At 39.9% G+C, this 14,117-nt stretch overlaps 1 protein-coding gene across 2 annotated transcripts in view; it reads right to left on the reverse strand.

The window, feature by feature from the left end:
- Positions 1 to 11,575, reverse strand: part of AIFM1 (apoptosis inducing factor mitochondria associated 1) — a 32,133-nt gene extending 20,558 nt beyond the window's left edge. The window contains exons 1-2 of one of the 2 annotated variants that reach the window (XM_058536709.1): positions 11,358 to 11,574; positions 4,077 to 4,219 (exon numbers count right to left, since the gene is read on the reverse strand). In XM_058536709.1, the coding sequence (XP_058392692.1) occupies positions 4,077 to 4,219; positions 11,358 to 11,463 (249 nt within the window). In that variant the 5' untranslated portion in view covers positions 11,464 to 11,574. Of the gene's footprint in view, positions 1 to 4,076; positions 4,220 to 11,357 lie in introns of both variants that reach the window. The other variant, XM_058536710.1, reaches the window with a different exon arrangement.
- Between the last annotated feature and the right edge of the window lie 2,542 nt (positions 11,576 to 14,117).

Raw genomic sequence — 14,117 nt, forward strand, 5'->3', positions numbered from 1 at the left:
GGTCTCGTAAAAAATGCAGTATCTGTGACGTGCAATAAAGTAAAGCGCAATAAAGCGAGTATGCCTATACTAAATCTCATTAAATTAAATATTTTATTTTTTAAATATTTATTTATTTATTTAGTGTGTGTGTGAGGAAGATCAGCCCTGAGCTAACATCCATGCCAATCCTCCTCTTTTTGCTGAGGGAAGACGGGCGCTGAGCTAACATCCGTGCCCATCTTCGTCCACTTTATATGGGACGCCCCACAGCATGGCCTGACAAGCGGTGTGTCGGTGCGCGCCCAGGATCTGAACCCGGGCCGCCAGCAGCGCAGCGCGCACACTTAACTGCTATACCACGGGGCCGGCCCGTAAATTAAATATTTTAAAAGCTACTTTGGCTCTGCTCACTGACAAATAACAAGATTGAGACTAGGGGACCTGCCTGTGGTCCTAGAGAAAGCCACTAGCAAGAAGAGGAGGAACACTCACATCCATGCCAATTAGGAGTCCCTATTTGCAATCTAAGCTGAAGAAACACTGTTCAAATCAGTGTTTTTTCAAACTGAGGTTGCAACGCATTAATGGGCTGTAAAATCAATTTAGTAAGTTATGACCAGCATTAAAAAAATAAAAGAGAATAGAAACTATCAGAGTATATCACATGTAGTATTATTTTGAAAGTTTGTTTCAGTTTTATGTATATGTGTCAGTCATGCACCGCATAACAATGTTTCAGTCAACAATGGACCACATATATGACAGTGGACCCATAAGATTAGTACCATATCGCCTAGGTGTGTAGTAGGCTATACCATCTAGGTTTGCGGAAGTGCACTCTATGATGTTCACACGACGACAAAATCACCTAACGACTCATTTCTCAGAACGTATCCCTGTCATTAAGTGACACACGACTGTAGTTGTATAACTGGTTGCAAGATAAAATGTATTTCTTTCTGGGGATTGCGGTAAAAAATTAAAAAGCCACTGGTTTAAAGCATAGACCTCAAGCAAACATTTCAGAAAAGTCTTCCTTGTTCTTAGTGCTACTCCCTTATTTTTGGAGGGTAGAGTAGGGGGAAGGTAAAGAGCTCCCAACTCAGGAATCACTAAAGTAGTATTTATATTTAAATTAGGAACACATCCTCATATGAGAAAAGTTATGAAGGAATACTGCTGTGGACTGAATGTCTGTGTCCCCCTCAAATCCATATGTTGAAGCCCTAACCCTCAATGTGATAGTATTTAGAGATGGGACTTTTGGGAGGTGATAAAGGTTAAATGAGATCATAAGGACATGGCCCTAATCTGAAAGGGCTGATGCCCTTATAAGAAGACCAAGAGACTCCAGAGCTGTGGATCTTTTTCTCTTCCCCATGTGAGGACATAAGAGAAGGTAGCCATCTGCAAACCAGGAAAAGCCTCACCAGAACCTGACCATGCTGGCACCCTGATCTTGAACTTCCAACATCCAGACTGAGAGAATAAATTTCTGTTGTTTAAGCCACCCAGTCTGTGGTATTTTATTATGGCAGTCAGAGCAGACTAATACAAACACTTAACAAATTATAGCCATATCTCATCAAATGTGAACTCTGATTTTAAGTTAACAGTTCTCTGGAGACTAATACTAATTTCAGTGAAAAAAAATCTAAGCCACCTCAGATCACGTTTTAAATGATTTAAAACCTAATATAAAACTATACAAATAGTTCAATTACAATTATAGGTAGACAAAAGCTTATCATTTAACCTGTAACCACTATAATATAGTAGCTTTATTATTACTAGTGTTGGATAAATACAGAGGGCAATGAGGCATTTAACTGAATGGCTTGAGAGGAACTTGTGCTTTGTGGATATTTCTAAGGCGGGAGAAAGCAACAGTGACTGGCCCTGTCTTGTGGCCTGGCATCAAGACTTGCCTGGCCAGCTCTGTGTAGGCCATCCAACTCTGGTACAGCAACATAAACCAGAGGTTTAATAGGTTTAAATTGTTACAAACATACCAGACGCAAACACTTTAAATCTATTTTTGAATGAATGGGATGAACTGATGGGAAAAGTTGAGAAAGTTGTGAAATGGAAAAGTTAAGGCTCAGAAGGTAGTATCTGAATTATGAATGAGAGGCATTTAAGAAAGCAATCTACAGGAATGTGTTAGCTTGTACCACTTCAGCCACTAGTTTGACCAAATTAGAGATTATAAAAGGGACACTGCCAAATGAATTTACTTTGAAATGGAGGCTGGGGGTGAGTGGGGAGAATATTGCAATTTCTATGGCTTTTTGGATCTCCTCAGAAGCATTCAATAAAATGCCTTTTCACAATAAAAGTAGGGCAATTGATTGTTTCCCATAAAACACAAAAATTATATTTTATCTAAAATGATTCAAAATAGATGGTGTTTTAGTTACCTTTACTTGCTTATTCAATGTTTACTCTTTGAGACTGTCTTGTTAGATATGCAGCACTAAAGCACAATATAATTTAGCATCACAAAAAAAGAATGGCAAAAGTTGCAAAGAAAGGGTTGATGCTGAGGATTTATAGCAATCTTTAAATGTATGGCTTTAGATATATCTGGTAGGACTTCAAAAGTTTGAAGAATGAGATTTGAGGACTCCCTAGTGACTGACAATGTCCCTTTAATAAATACCTAGAAAGCACATGCCATGAATATTTCATTGTATTCTAACGGATCAAGTTTTCATTAGTGCCATGGTCTCACCCACCCTACCCCAAAATATATTTTAGTGTTAGCATCTTACATAATAAACTCCTGCCCCAGTGACTGTTGCTCCTACAATTAAGAAGTATACTAGGCTGCTGCCATCTTTCCCAGAAGCACCTGCAGACGCTAGTGATCTAGAAGGGGATCCTAGGTGATGACACTGCACAACTGTAGGTAAAGATAAGGCCAAGAAAGAAACAAAAGGAAATAGAAAAAGCACTAAGTATTAATGAAGAAACATTCAACACAAAGGCAGAGAAGCATTTTTGGTTACCCTGTGCTAAAAAAGAAAAAAATGCTGCTCCGCGATTGGAGGAGAATGAATATTTCCTCAAAGTCTGTTATCAGACAGAGCGCACCTATTTCTTACTCTGATTTGACTCACATCTGGCAAGAGCTGTCTACTTTCCTTGTGCACTGGGGAATCAGGTCAGGGAATGACGATACAGGTAACTTCAAATAATTTTCATGTCCCCTTTTTTAACCTAGTGATCAAGGAACAAAGATAAGTTCACTGTCTTACCAATGTAGAAAGAACTGAAATCGTAATGGCGTCCAACCATTTGCTCTCAGTAAGTAAAACAGCTGCCTTCAATCAAGGGTGTTACTAGGTGTTATCTAAGTTGGTTCGCTCAACCTTACACGATCCAACTTTAGACTGATCTGCTTAGTCACAGTAAACCCTGCCAAGTTAAAAAAAAACACCCACAGAATAATTCCTCTGTGACCAAGTAAGCTGATCAGAGTTCACTTAAGGAGATGTAATTGTGTTAGTACCACATAGCAGTTAAAACCACGTTTCTCACCTCACACAAACTCCATTCTAAAATTGGAGATACTAGGCCTATTTGTATAATTTAGTCATGGAGTGAGGTTCAGGGACAGTTTTCCTTTTAGAAATGCTTAATATTTTGGAATGAAGGCTGTTGTTGTTGTTTTTTAATGTCTATCCCAACCTTAGGAAAAATAAAATATTTGACAAATGGATCAAAATCAAATATTGTGCTAAGGAGCTGCAACGAAATTTGAACTTATTCACAGGTTAGTGTGTCACATCCAAGAAAAAAGGTACAATTCTGTGGATTAGTCAAATCTAAGAAAACACAATAGCTTTCAAGTAAAGAGTAAAAAGACAAGTGAAAAGAGCAAAGATAATCAACATGAGATTAAATTTCAGTCATTCCCAAATTGGCTCTCATAGGATATTGGATAGTAGGCACTTCAAAGAAGGCTTTTTGGAAATTCTTCCAAAAGGAGAAAGAGGAATTAGTTGCAAAAGTTTTAAAGCAGAGTAGTACTGAGTCTGTTAGTGGGAGCTGTTTGGCAGCTTCTTTACACAAGCTGCTTTTCTACTTACATATGCACCAGCTCCTATTGTTGATAAGCCCACAAAAAGGACTAACACAGAATTATCGATTTTGCCCCCTGATGCACCAGAGCTAGCCATTTGTCTTGTCATCTGGAGTTCTAGAGGAACATGCCATCGCTGGAACAAGTTGCCTAAGGAACACAATTTATTAAGACACACACACATACAAAAATAAAATAGTTAATACATGTTTATGACTAAATGTCAATGCATTGTACAAGTAAAGACTTACTGCCCAGTGGGCTGCATGATGTGCACTGTTAAATAACCAAGAAAAACTCATCAAAACTGTACATACAAATACAACAGATATCAGAATGCACACTCTTAAGTTGTTGGAGTTTTTAAAAGTACAATTTAATGCTGTCCAGGGAGGAAATTTACAGCTTACAAAAAAGATAATGAAAAACACACGAGCAGTTCACCAAATACTTCTCTCTTCACATCTTCACCATAAATGAAGTGAACATGGAGAGATGACTGAATAAACAGATATAAAAAGTTAACTACAGGCTACCTGGAACATTATAACAACCACTTACGGGGTAATCTAAATGCTGGCTTAAACCTTGCACAAAATAATAAAACCCTGCAACACAATCTAAGCAGAACACAGTTCAGTCTTGCATGAAAGGTCATGTGTCCTAGCAGATAGAAATGTTAAAGCTCAGAAGAAAATGAGAAAAAAAATTTTAAGTGAATTTATCTCCCCTCAAAAACTGAAGAATTTCAGACTATGAAATACTTTTTTGAAATGAGAAAATTTAAAATATCCACCAACTACTTGGCTCTTAGTCCTCCAAAATAATACAAAGATTTATGCTGGTCTAAAACTCTGCACAGCTATGTAATGATCTGATGACCATAACAACTTGCACACATGGAAATGTAAGAGTTTCAAAGATTTCCTTCTCCAGGAGGATGCTGGCATTTTCAGATGAAGGAAGGTCTCAGCACTTTCTCTCCTTGTGATATTCCTTGTGTTGACTTTAGAGGATCAGATAACAAATATTTTCAGCTTTGTGAGCCATACAGTCTCTGCCGCAGCTACTCAATTCTGCTGATATTGCACAAAAGCAGCCACAGACAATATATAAATGAATGGACAAGATTGTGTTCCAATAAAACTTTAGTTATGGACACTTAAATGTGAATTTTAAATAATTTTCATGTGTCACAAAATAGCCTATTTTGATATTTTTCAGCCATTTAAAATACGTAAAAACCAATCTTAGCTCGAGGGGCATACAAAAGCATGTGGGTTTGGCCCGTGGGCAGTGGTTTGCTGATCCTTATCTAGAGCAGTGGTTCTAAAACAAGCGTGCCTCAGAGTCCCCTGGAAGGTTTGTTAAAACACAGATGATCAGACCCCTCCCACCCCCGCCGAGTTTCTTTTTTTCTTTTGTGAGGAAGATCAGCCCTGAGCTAACATCCATGCCAATCCTCCTGTTTTTGCTGAGGAAGACTGGCCCTGGGCTAACATCTGTGCCTATCTTCCTCCACTTTATATGGGAGGCCGCCACAGCGTGGCCTGACAAGTGGTGCCTCGGTGTACGCCCGGGATCCGAACCCGGGCCGCCAGCAGTGGAGCTCGCGCACTGAACCGCTATGCCATAGGGCTGGCCCATCCCCATCCCCCGAGTTTCTGAGTCAGGAGATCTGGGAGGGAGCTCAAGAACTTGCATTTCTAACAAGTTCCCAGGTGATGCTGATGCTGTCAGTCTGCGCTTTTGAGAAGCCAGGCTTTAAAAGACATACAGAATGGGCACGGTGGTAGCATTCCATATGGACTTGTAGAGATTAGGAATAGGGAGCTTTCCCCCTTGCTTTCACAATTTCAGGGCACAGAGGGATAAAAACACATCCAATACAGGTCTGCAGTCTCTTACCTGAAATCCTTGGGAACATGTGTATTCCAGAACTCAGAACTGTTTGGTCTTAAGTATACAGTGCATATACCATATAGTAAGTAACACCCAGTACAGTAAGGGGCTGCAAACCACAGACACACACATTAATGTTTCTATGACTAATCACACTGTGTGGGTTTAACAAAAGATTCTAAGTAGCCTCTCTCCAGTTCAGGTCAGGTTTTACTAGCAAATGAGTTACAGAAACTTGATTTTTAGTCCTATTTTGATTTCTGAATTACAGATAAGGGACTATGGACCTATACTCTTAGAACTGGAAACGTATTTTTCTTTAGTGTTTTTAATTCTTAGCTTCTTTAGAATCCTTCATCACCACATGAAATAAAATGGTTTATATTTGGAAATAACAAATCATGAAAATAAAAACATGTGCAAGGGTGGAAAAGCTTATCTCAGTCTGGGCAAGCTTTTGATTTTTAGAAGTCCATAAAAATGTTGAAGCATCAGAAGTAGAAACTGACAACTCTCAGAGCTTAGAAAATGAAACTGGGTAGAAAAAGTTCCACGTGGTTAAGTTTAGTTCAGCGAATTCAGTTTTGTCCCCCACCTCCACCAAAAGTTTGTTTACTGAAAATAAATGTTTTTTAAAAAATTCTGTTTATCCGTCCAGAAGATCCTAAATCCAAAATCATAACAACTTTGTTTTACTATAATACTAATGTGTTTATTCTGTATTTGCTTGCTTTTCACAAAATGATAAAACTAAAAGTGTAGATTTGGGAAAATCCAGCAGCTTTTGCCTCAATTTGCCAAAAAAGGAGATTACTTTTAAAGTAAATTGATTTTTTAAAAAGTAAATTGGTTAACATTTAAACTATTGCTTGAAAAGAAAGGTAATACAACACTATTATCATTAACCAACCAACTTTTTACATACCTACAAGTGACTTTAATTTTGTAAAAGTTGGTAAGTATTCTATGGATGTTTGTATTTCCCTCCGATTTTCTTTTACCCATTAAATTATTCCCACATCTTTCTCCCCCCACCCCGTAGCTTCAAAATTTTCAGTAATTTTACATCATGACTGGAACGTGCCTTTTCACTTGTCTTACTAACGTGGGAAGCCAACATACTCCTTGACTTCTCATTGCACCAGTCTACTTGTTTTAGATTTTCTGCAGTCAGATCACACATACAGAGGTAGTGCTTTCTTCCTCACACTTGGGATACTTTTTTTAATTTGATACATTTATATATCATAATATGATTGCCATTGTAGTGATAATTAGTACCTCTATCATGTCACATAATTATCATTTCTTTTTAGTGGTTGGAAATAATTAAGTGGTTCTAGTCTCTTAGCAAGTCTGCTGATTATAATATTGTTGTCTATATTCACTATACTGTGCAAGGATTCAACTCTTGAATTATTACACAGAGCAATAGTGCCTAACACATAGTAGGTGTTTGCTCAATAAATATTTGTTGAATTAAGGAAGGAAGGAAGGAAATGGAAATTCTTCCCAATTCTATTGATAAGGACTTAACATTTTGAAGAATTCTTTGCAAAGAAGTTTTAGCCACATCTCATTTATTTCAGGTTGCTTAATAATAAATTAGTAACCTCAAATACCACAGACTAGCTTAGAATAGTACCTAAATCAGCAGGTTCATTTCTGTAGATATCATAATCTCCTGTTTTTCCATACTCCCAGAAAGCCTTTTCCAGAAATACATTCACACAATTGAGGTACCTAGGAATCTCAAATGGTTGAGATCTATATGTTCTTGAGTTTTGTTTTCTGAATGTCAAACTGAACTTTCTGACACAGATCAAGCACAGGACAGGACACGCCTCGATGATCTGTCCATTGTAGCTAGGTGCCTCTTTATAAGGACTCCAACAACTATTTACCTTTATCAGCCTTTTTTTTTAGCATCAACCCTTGCTGGAATTTTAGAAGAATCAGAGTAGTAATAACTATAGTACAGTGTAAACCACTCTGAAGAAAGGCACCAGAGGAAAAATGATTTAGATGACAAAAAAAAAAAAAAATCTAACCCTGTTCTGCAAAGTTAAGTCCTTCACTGTACTTGGGGTTCATTCTCTGAGTATTTACTATGGGCCAGAGACTGTACAAAATGCTAAGGACAGGGCCGACCCCGTGGCTTAGTGGTTAAGTGTGTGCGCTCCGCTACTGGCGGCCAGGGTTCGGATCCTGGGCGCGCACCGACGCACCGCTTCTCTGGCCATGCTGAGGCCGGGTCCCACATACGGCAACTAGAATGATGTATAACTATGACATACAACTATCTACTGGGGCTTTGGGGAAGAAAAAAAAAAAAGGAGGAGGATTGGCAATAGATGTTAGCTCAGAGCCGGTCTTCCTCAGCAAAAAAAGTGGAGGATTAGCACGGATGTTAGCTCAGGGCTGATCTTCCTCACACACACACACACACACACACACACACAAAAGATTAAAAAAAAATGCTGAGGGCACAAAAATAAATAGGACATAATCCCTGTCCTCAGGTAGTGTATAGCTTAGGAGGGAAGAATGGCTGCTACTATTCTGAATATCAGAAAATGGGCTTGATACAAATCACAAGAGACTTAAGGTTGCTCAGTCTGTTTTTTCAACCCTTAGGTCAGTGGAACAGAAGGGAAAGAGTCATTATTCATTCAAAACAGTATTTCCCAAACTTGCCTGATCATATGAATTACATCAAGGGGCTTGTTAATATATAAATTCTCAAGGATCTCTCCTGGAGATTCTCATTCAGTAGGTTTTGGGGTTGGCCCTCCATTCGATTTATACAACTAGGCAACTTTTAGAAACATGATCTAGAAGAAAGTTACAATATGAAGCAACTCCCTTAAAATGTTAGAAAATGTCTAGAAAATATAACATATTAACTGGTTGCAGAAAAGGCTGACTTGCCAAAGATTTTCTTCTGGAAAGCTTTGCCTCAGGAGAAAGAGTGGGCAAAGGCTCATCTTCTCGGCTTCAAAGGAAAGAAGTGTCATTTGGCAGTGTCCAGGAAGTCTGGATCCTTGCCCACAAGGAGTCCAATTTCCTTTTTAAGGAGGTGAGAAGGATTCTGAATAGAGAAAAATGTTCAATCATTTGACCCTCAGGTCAGGGGTCGGTGATAAGTTTGATCACACAGGCAGCACAATGTCTGGTGACCAAATAAAATACTACTGAGCAGAAAATATCTATTTCCTGATCTATCCGCTCCTCAGTGTTGAATGCAGACATAAAGTCATGACTCTTAATTACCTTCAATCATTTCTGGAAAGAGGCAGAGCATCCAAATAAAGTAAATAAACAAATAGTAGCAATTATGATTTTAAGGCAAAAGGTAACATATAATGGAAATGAACCTGACAAATGGTGACAGATGTGGATGAAATCAGTTTCAAGGTAGGTTTAAAGTTTGCTAACATCCTGGCAAAGAATTGGGGGGGAGGAAGGGAAAAATGGTGGGGGAAACGGCATATAAACAAACTGCCTCTTCCCCACCCATGCAAAAACCATATGGTAGATGCTACCATGTGAAAAAGAAATCAGATTAAAAGCAATTAGTAATCAAGTCACAAAACAGGGTTAATTCCTAAAATGATAGAATCATTTATTTTTGAAATTGTAACCCCACCCTCACCCATTTCTAAAGGCATCATATGATGTTATACTCTGGTGCTTGGCCAAAGGGCAAAGAATAAGTGTATACAAAGAGCTGGAGAGATACGTCAAGAAGTCAGAATATATTCTACAGCAGACTGCCTTCAAACAAAGTCATACAACGGAAAAAAACATTTTGAGTCTGTATTTTTCAGTAGTTTAAATATCACCAACCACCTTCAAACGTCTAAGAAATCAATTTAACTTTGCAAATCCACATATAATTGATGAGAACTTTTGCTCGGACTTCAGAATGCTGGTAAAAAGTGTGAGTTTTAGGCAAATTAAGTACACAAAGTTTGAAAGGCCAGTGTGGATGAAAATCTTCAGCTTACCTAAGTTTCTGTGTAAATTTCTGTGCAACTTGCATAGAGCACCATCATTTCAATGCACAAAACCCATACAGATGACATCATAGACAGGGTATTAATTTAAAAGCTAAGGCAGGGGTTTTTAAGTTCCAAGAACAATATGTCTTAGGACATACCTCAGATATACCCATTAGAAAACATTTTCTTGAGGCACAGCAACTAGAAAAACTGTTCAAATGCACATTTGCAAGGACACTAACAATCTAAGGGAAATACTTTCCACTTTTTAAAGCACCCAGAAGATGGTTCCACATTGGAAAGGCCTCAAGGATAACCTCTGACATTGCAAATGTGAATATTCTTGGGTGGTCAAAGATTATTGATCAAAAAAACCCCACAAAAACAAAAACCAAATAAACAGCACCTCCTACAGGTGGATAATTCATTACTCCCATGAGGTTGTGTAGGTTGACAATGAGCAGGCTCAAGATATGCTCAGATAAATTCGTGGATATCTGACGCACAATGGGCTAAAGGGAACCAGATGCATTCTTAAGCTTTTGAGGTCAAACTTTAGGAAGCAATGTGGAGCTGTGGCAAGGGGATTAAGGGCCTAGAGACTGGCAACCTATCCTTTGCTGTACCTATTAATTAGCTATGTGACCTTGGGCAAGTAATTTCACCTCTCGGTGCCTGAGTTTATTATCTATAAAATGAGTGGGTTGAACTTTACCACAAAATCCCTTCCAGCTCTAAAATTGGGTGAAACAACTCCATGGAGGGCAAATACAATATGTTCTGCAAACTGTTTCTTGGAAGCATTCAAGACCACCAAGAATTACACTGACATCTCAAATTAATTCTGGGCCAACTCTCCTGGTGTCTAGCTCACAACAGACCGACTCCTTACTTGCGCTGCACTGTCTCTGTTTCACAGGGCTCTCAAATCTATGGATCCTATCTGGGGTTTGGAAGGTAGAGTAGGTAATATCCTCTTTTACAGAAGGAACTGAGGTGTAGGGCTTAAATGTCCTGTTTAAAGTCTCACAATCGGTAAATGACAGTCTACTTGACCTCATGGCTCTAAAAAGGGGCCTGGGGATGGCCAGGAGGTGGCACTGGACAATACGAGGCAGCCAGCTGTTCTGTTATCCCTGAACAACAAACCCTCCCAGGAAAAGGCCTCAAGCCGACTACTGGGTTCAATTCCCTTGAAGGTCAGGTCAGCATGGCTTATGAAACTCGTGGTTTGGATCCCGCCAAGTCGGAATTCACGAGACTGTGAGTGTGTGAAGTTTTTCCCGGGGGGTGGGGGGATGGCTGTGAGGCACAGGGAGCCCATGGAGCCCAGGCCCTTGGTCTTCGAGGTGGGGGTTGCCCGGGATGGGTCAGTCAGTCACCTGGGAGCCGGTTCCTCTGCCTCGGGCCTCGGACGCACACTGTCCGCACCAAGGGCGCCAGCTTCTGCTTCAAAGCACCCGCCGCCAGGCCTCCACACCGGAACATTTCGGCAACCGCTACTCTGGACCTCCTCCTCCTTTCCTTTCGTCTCCCGCACCGACCGACGGGTCAAACACCGTGGGCCCCAGCCGGCTCCCCGCCAGTTCTCCCTTCACACGCACTCTACGCAGGCTCCGCCTCCCAGCTCCGGGTGGGCATTGGACAGTTAAGCCGGCCTGTTAGAGCAGGGGAAGGGGAAGCGCGACTGGAGGCCTACTGCGCAGGCGTAGTACTCAGCACCGCATTGCGATTGGCCTGCACGGTGAGAGGAGTTGCGCATGCGCCCAGCTCCCGGCACACTTGCACAGGCCCAGAGAGGGATTGCTTGCGAGTTTTCGCGGGTTGGTGGCAACGGGTTTCGCTGAGCGAGTTCAGAAAGCTGTCCAAGGAGGGACCTGTGGGGCCGCTTTACCTGGCGGTTGTGGCCGGTGCTGCGGCTGTATCGATGGCGAGAACTGATAACAGCACCTTTGGGAGGTGTGGCCCCAGCACCGCATTTTGTTCTGTTTTAGGCCACTAGCTACTAGGCCCTAAGATTTCCGGATTCTCTGGCTTTGAACCACTTCTAGACTTTCCATAGGTCCGAGCCCGGGCGCCTGTCTTCCCAGATTCGGAATGGGCTTCTGTCTTTTATAAATTGCTGACACTTTCCCACCCAACCCCTGTTTCCGGGACAAGTAATCATTCCGCGCTCTCTTTTCCCATATCGCTTTTATATTGTGCAGTTCTGTGTCCTAGATGCTGTACCAGGTGCTGCGAATAGTCTTCTACTATTAGGGCTTCCGTGCTTGAGAGCAGGATCCTGGCAAAAAGAGTTCGTGTTTCACAGACTTTCTGTGAGTGAAATCCTAAGCGGAACTTGCAGAGTTGGAGGAGTAGGATGAGGGGCTGAGTGTAAATAGGTGTTTTGACTCTATCAAATGTAAGCTAAATTGGAAAGAAATTTTTCGCTGTATGCAAAACATAACGTGCCTTGTTCAAGGTTTTGGGTTACATATTCATTTAACAAGTATTTATTGAGCACTTACTACTTGGCCTATACTATGAAAGGGGCTCGGGGGCATCTGAAAAGTATAGGAAGTGGTCATTGTCCAGTTGGGGAGATGACATATACTGGTTATTTAAATAATAAATAATATCTGATGTAGTGCCAGAGCAAGAGAACAGAGTATGGGATGGAATAGCTAAGGAAGGACTTCATGTAAGAAGTGTTACTTGAGCTGTCTTAAAGGATGAGTAGTAAAATTCAAGTAGACAGTGGAGGAGGAGGAATGATATTTCAGATGGTGAATACATTGAGACCAAAGATAATGTTTTCAGTGGTTAAGGACCGTTGACTTTGGATCCTGTCTGCCTCAGGTTGAATCCTGGCTCTGCCGCTTGGGCAAGTCACTTAACTGTGCCTCACTTTCCTCATCTACCAATCTCAAAGAGTTGTTATGAAGATTAAATGAACTAATATTTATAAAGTATCTTAGAGGAAGCACCATGCTGTTTAAATTAAAAGGCTTGGAGGTATAAAACAAACAGAACCCAGCACACTTTCAGGGGACAATGGCAGCAAGTAAATAAAGGTAGGTTAATACAGTGGGGCCAGATTTGAACTGGCAAAAGAGTTTGGCCCTAATCTTGTAGATGATGAAGTTATTATTTTTTTTAGTGGATTAGGGATAGAGAATGAAATTACAAAGGCATTATTTGGGAAGTTTAACCCAGGAAACAGACTTTATTGGGTGAAAATGACCTAGGGTTCCCTTACTCGTTACGAATAGATTAATATTCAGAAGTGCAGGTGATGGGTGACTTTTTACCCAGGGATGCTTTGGGGGATAAATATTGAAAATATCAATTCCACAATAAGGTAAAAATTATTTATATTTATTTAATATCTTAAAGGTCTTACAGACATGGATATCTATTGCTATTTCTAAAAGCCAATAATAAAGATGGATTGATTAAATACAAAGTTAATCATATCTGTTGGTGAAAGGGGCTTTGGAAAACACTGTCAAAATCATGATGATCAGGTACCTATGAAAACAACCAGCTATATTTGAAAGACATCATTTAATGATTCACAGCTAACACAAAGAACAGGCATTGTACTGACAATTTAATTTATTTTTGCAATAGGTGCAATGAGGTAGTTTCCTTGCCCTTTTAATTAAAAATTATATTTTATCACTTTTTTTGGCAAAAGCAATATACACACATCAAACTAACTTCAAAAATATAAATGGAAGTTCCACAAAATCTCACCCCACAGAGGTAACAAACACTTTTTGTTAGCGCACGGAGCCCATTCTGAGATACCACATTTCCAGAAATCAATGTTTCTACCTTACAAATATATTGTGAGCTCTCAGACTCAGTGACAAGTTTTTGGTGGAAGCATACATATAAATAATCTTACAATGTAGAAGTAATATTTTTTATATCTCTCAAGAAAGTTAGCATTAATTCTGGCTGTGAGTTGGCAAAACTTCTTTCCACTCTACCTACTGGATGTGCCTAATTAATAGTTACTCCCCCCTTTTTTATAGCTATTCTTCTGTAGATAATGACCACCAGGAGCATTAGCTTCAAATACAGAGGAGAATGATGCAGCAAACTATTATCTAGACATCAGCCAATCAAAAAACCAAAGTACTGGGTTGGCC

Source organism: Diceros bicornis, chromosome X, assembly GCF_020826845.1.
Source record: "Diceros bicornis minor isolate mBicDic1 chromosome X, mDicBic1.mat.cur, whole genome shotgun sequence".
NCBI classification, from domain to species: Eukaryota; Metazoa; Chordata; class Mammalia; order Perissodactyla; family Rhinocerotidae; genus Diceros; species Diceros bicornis.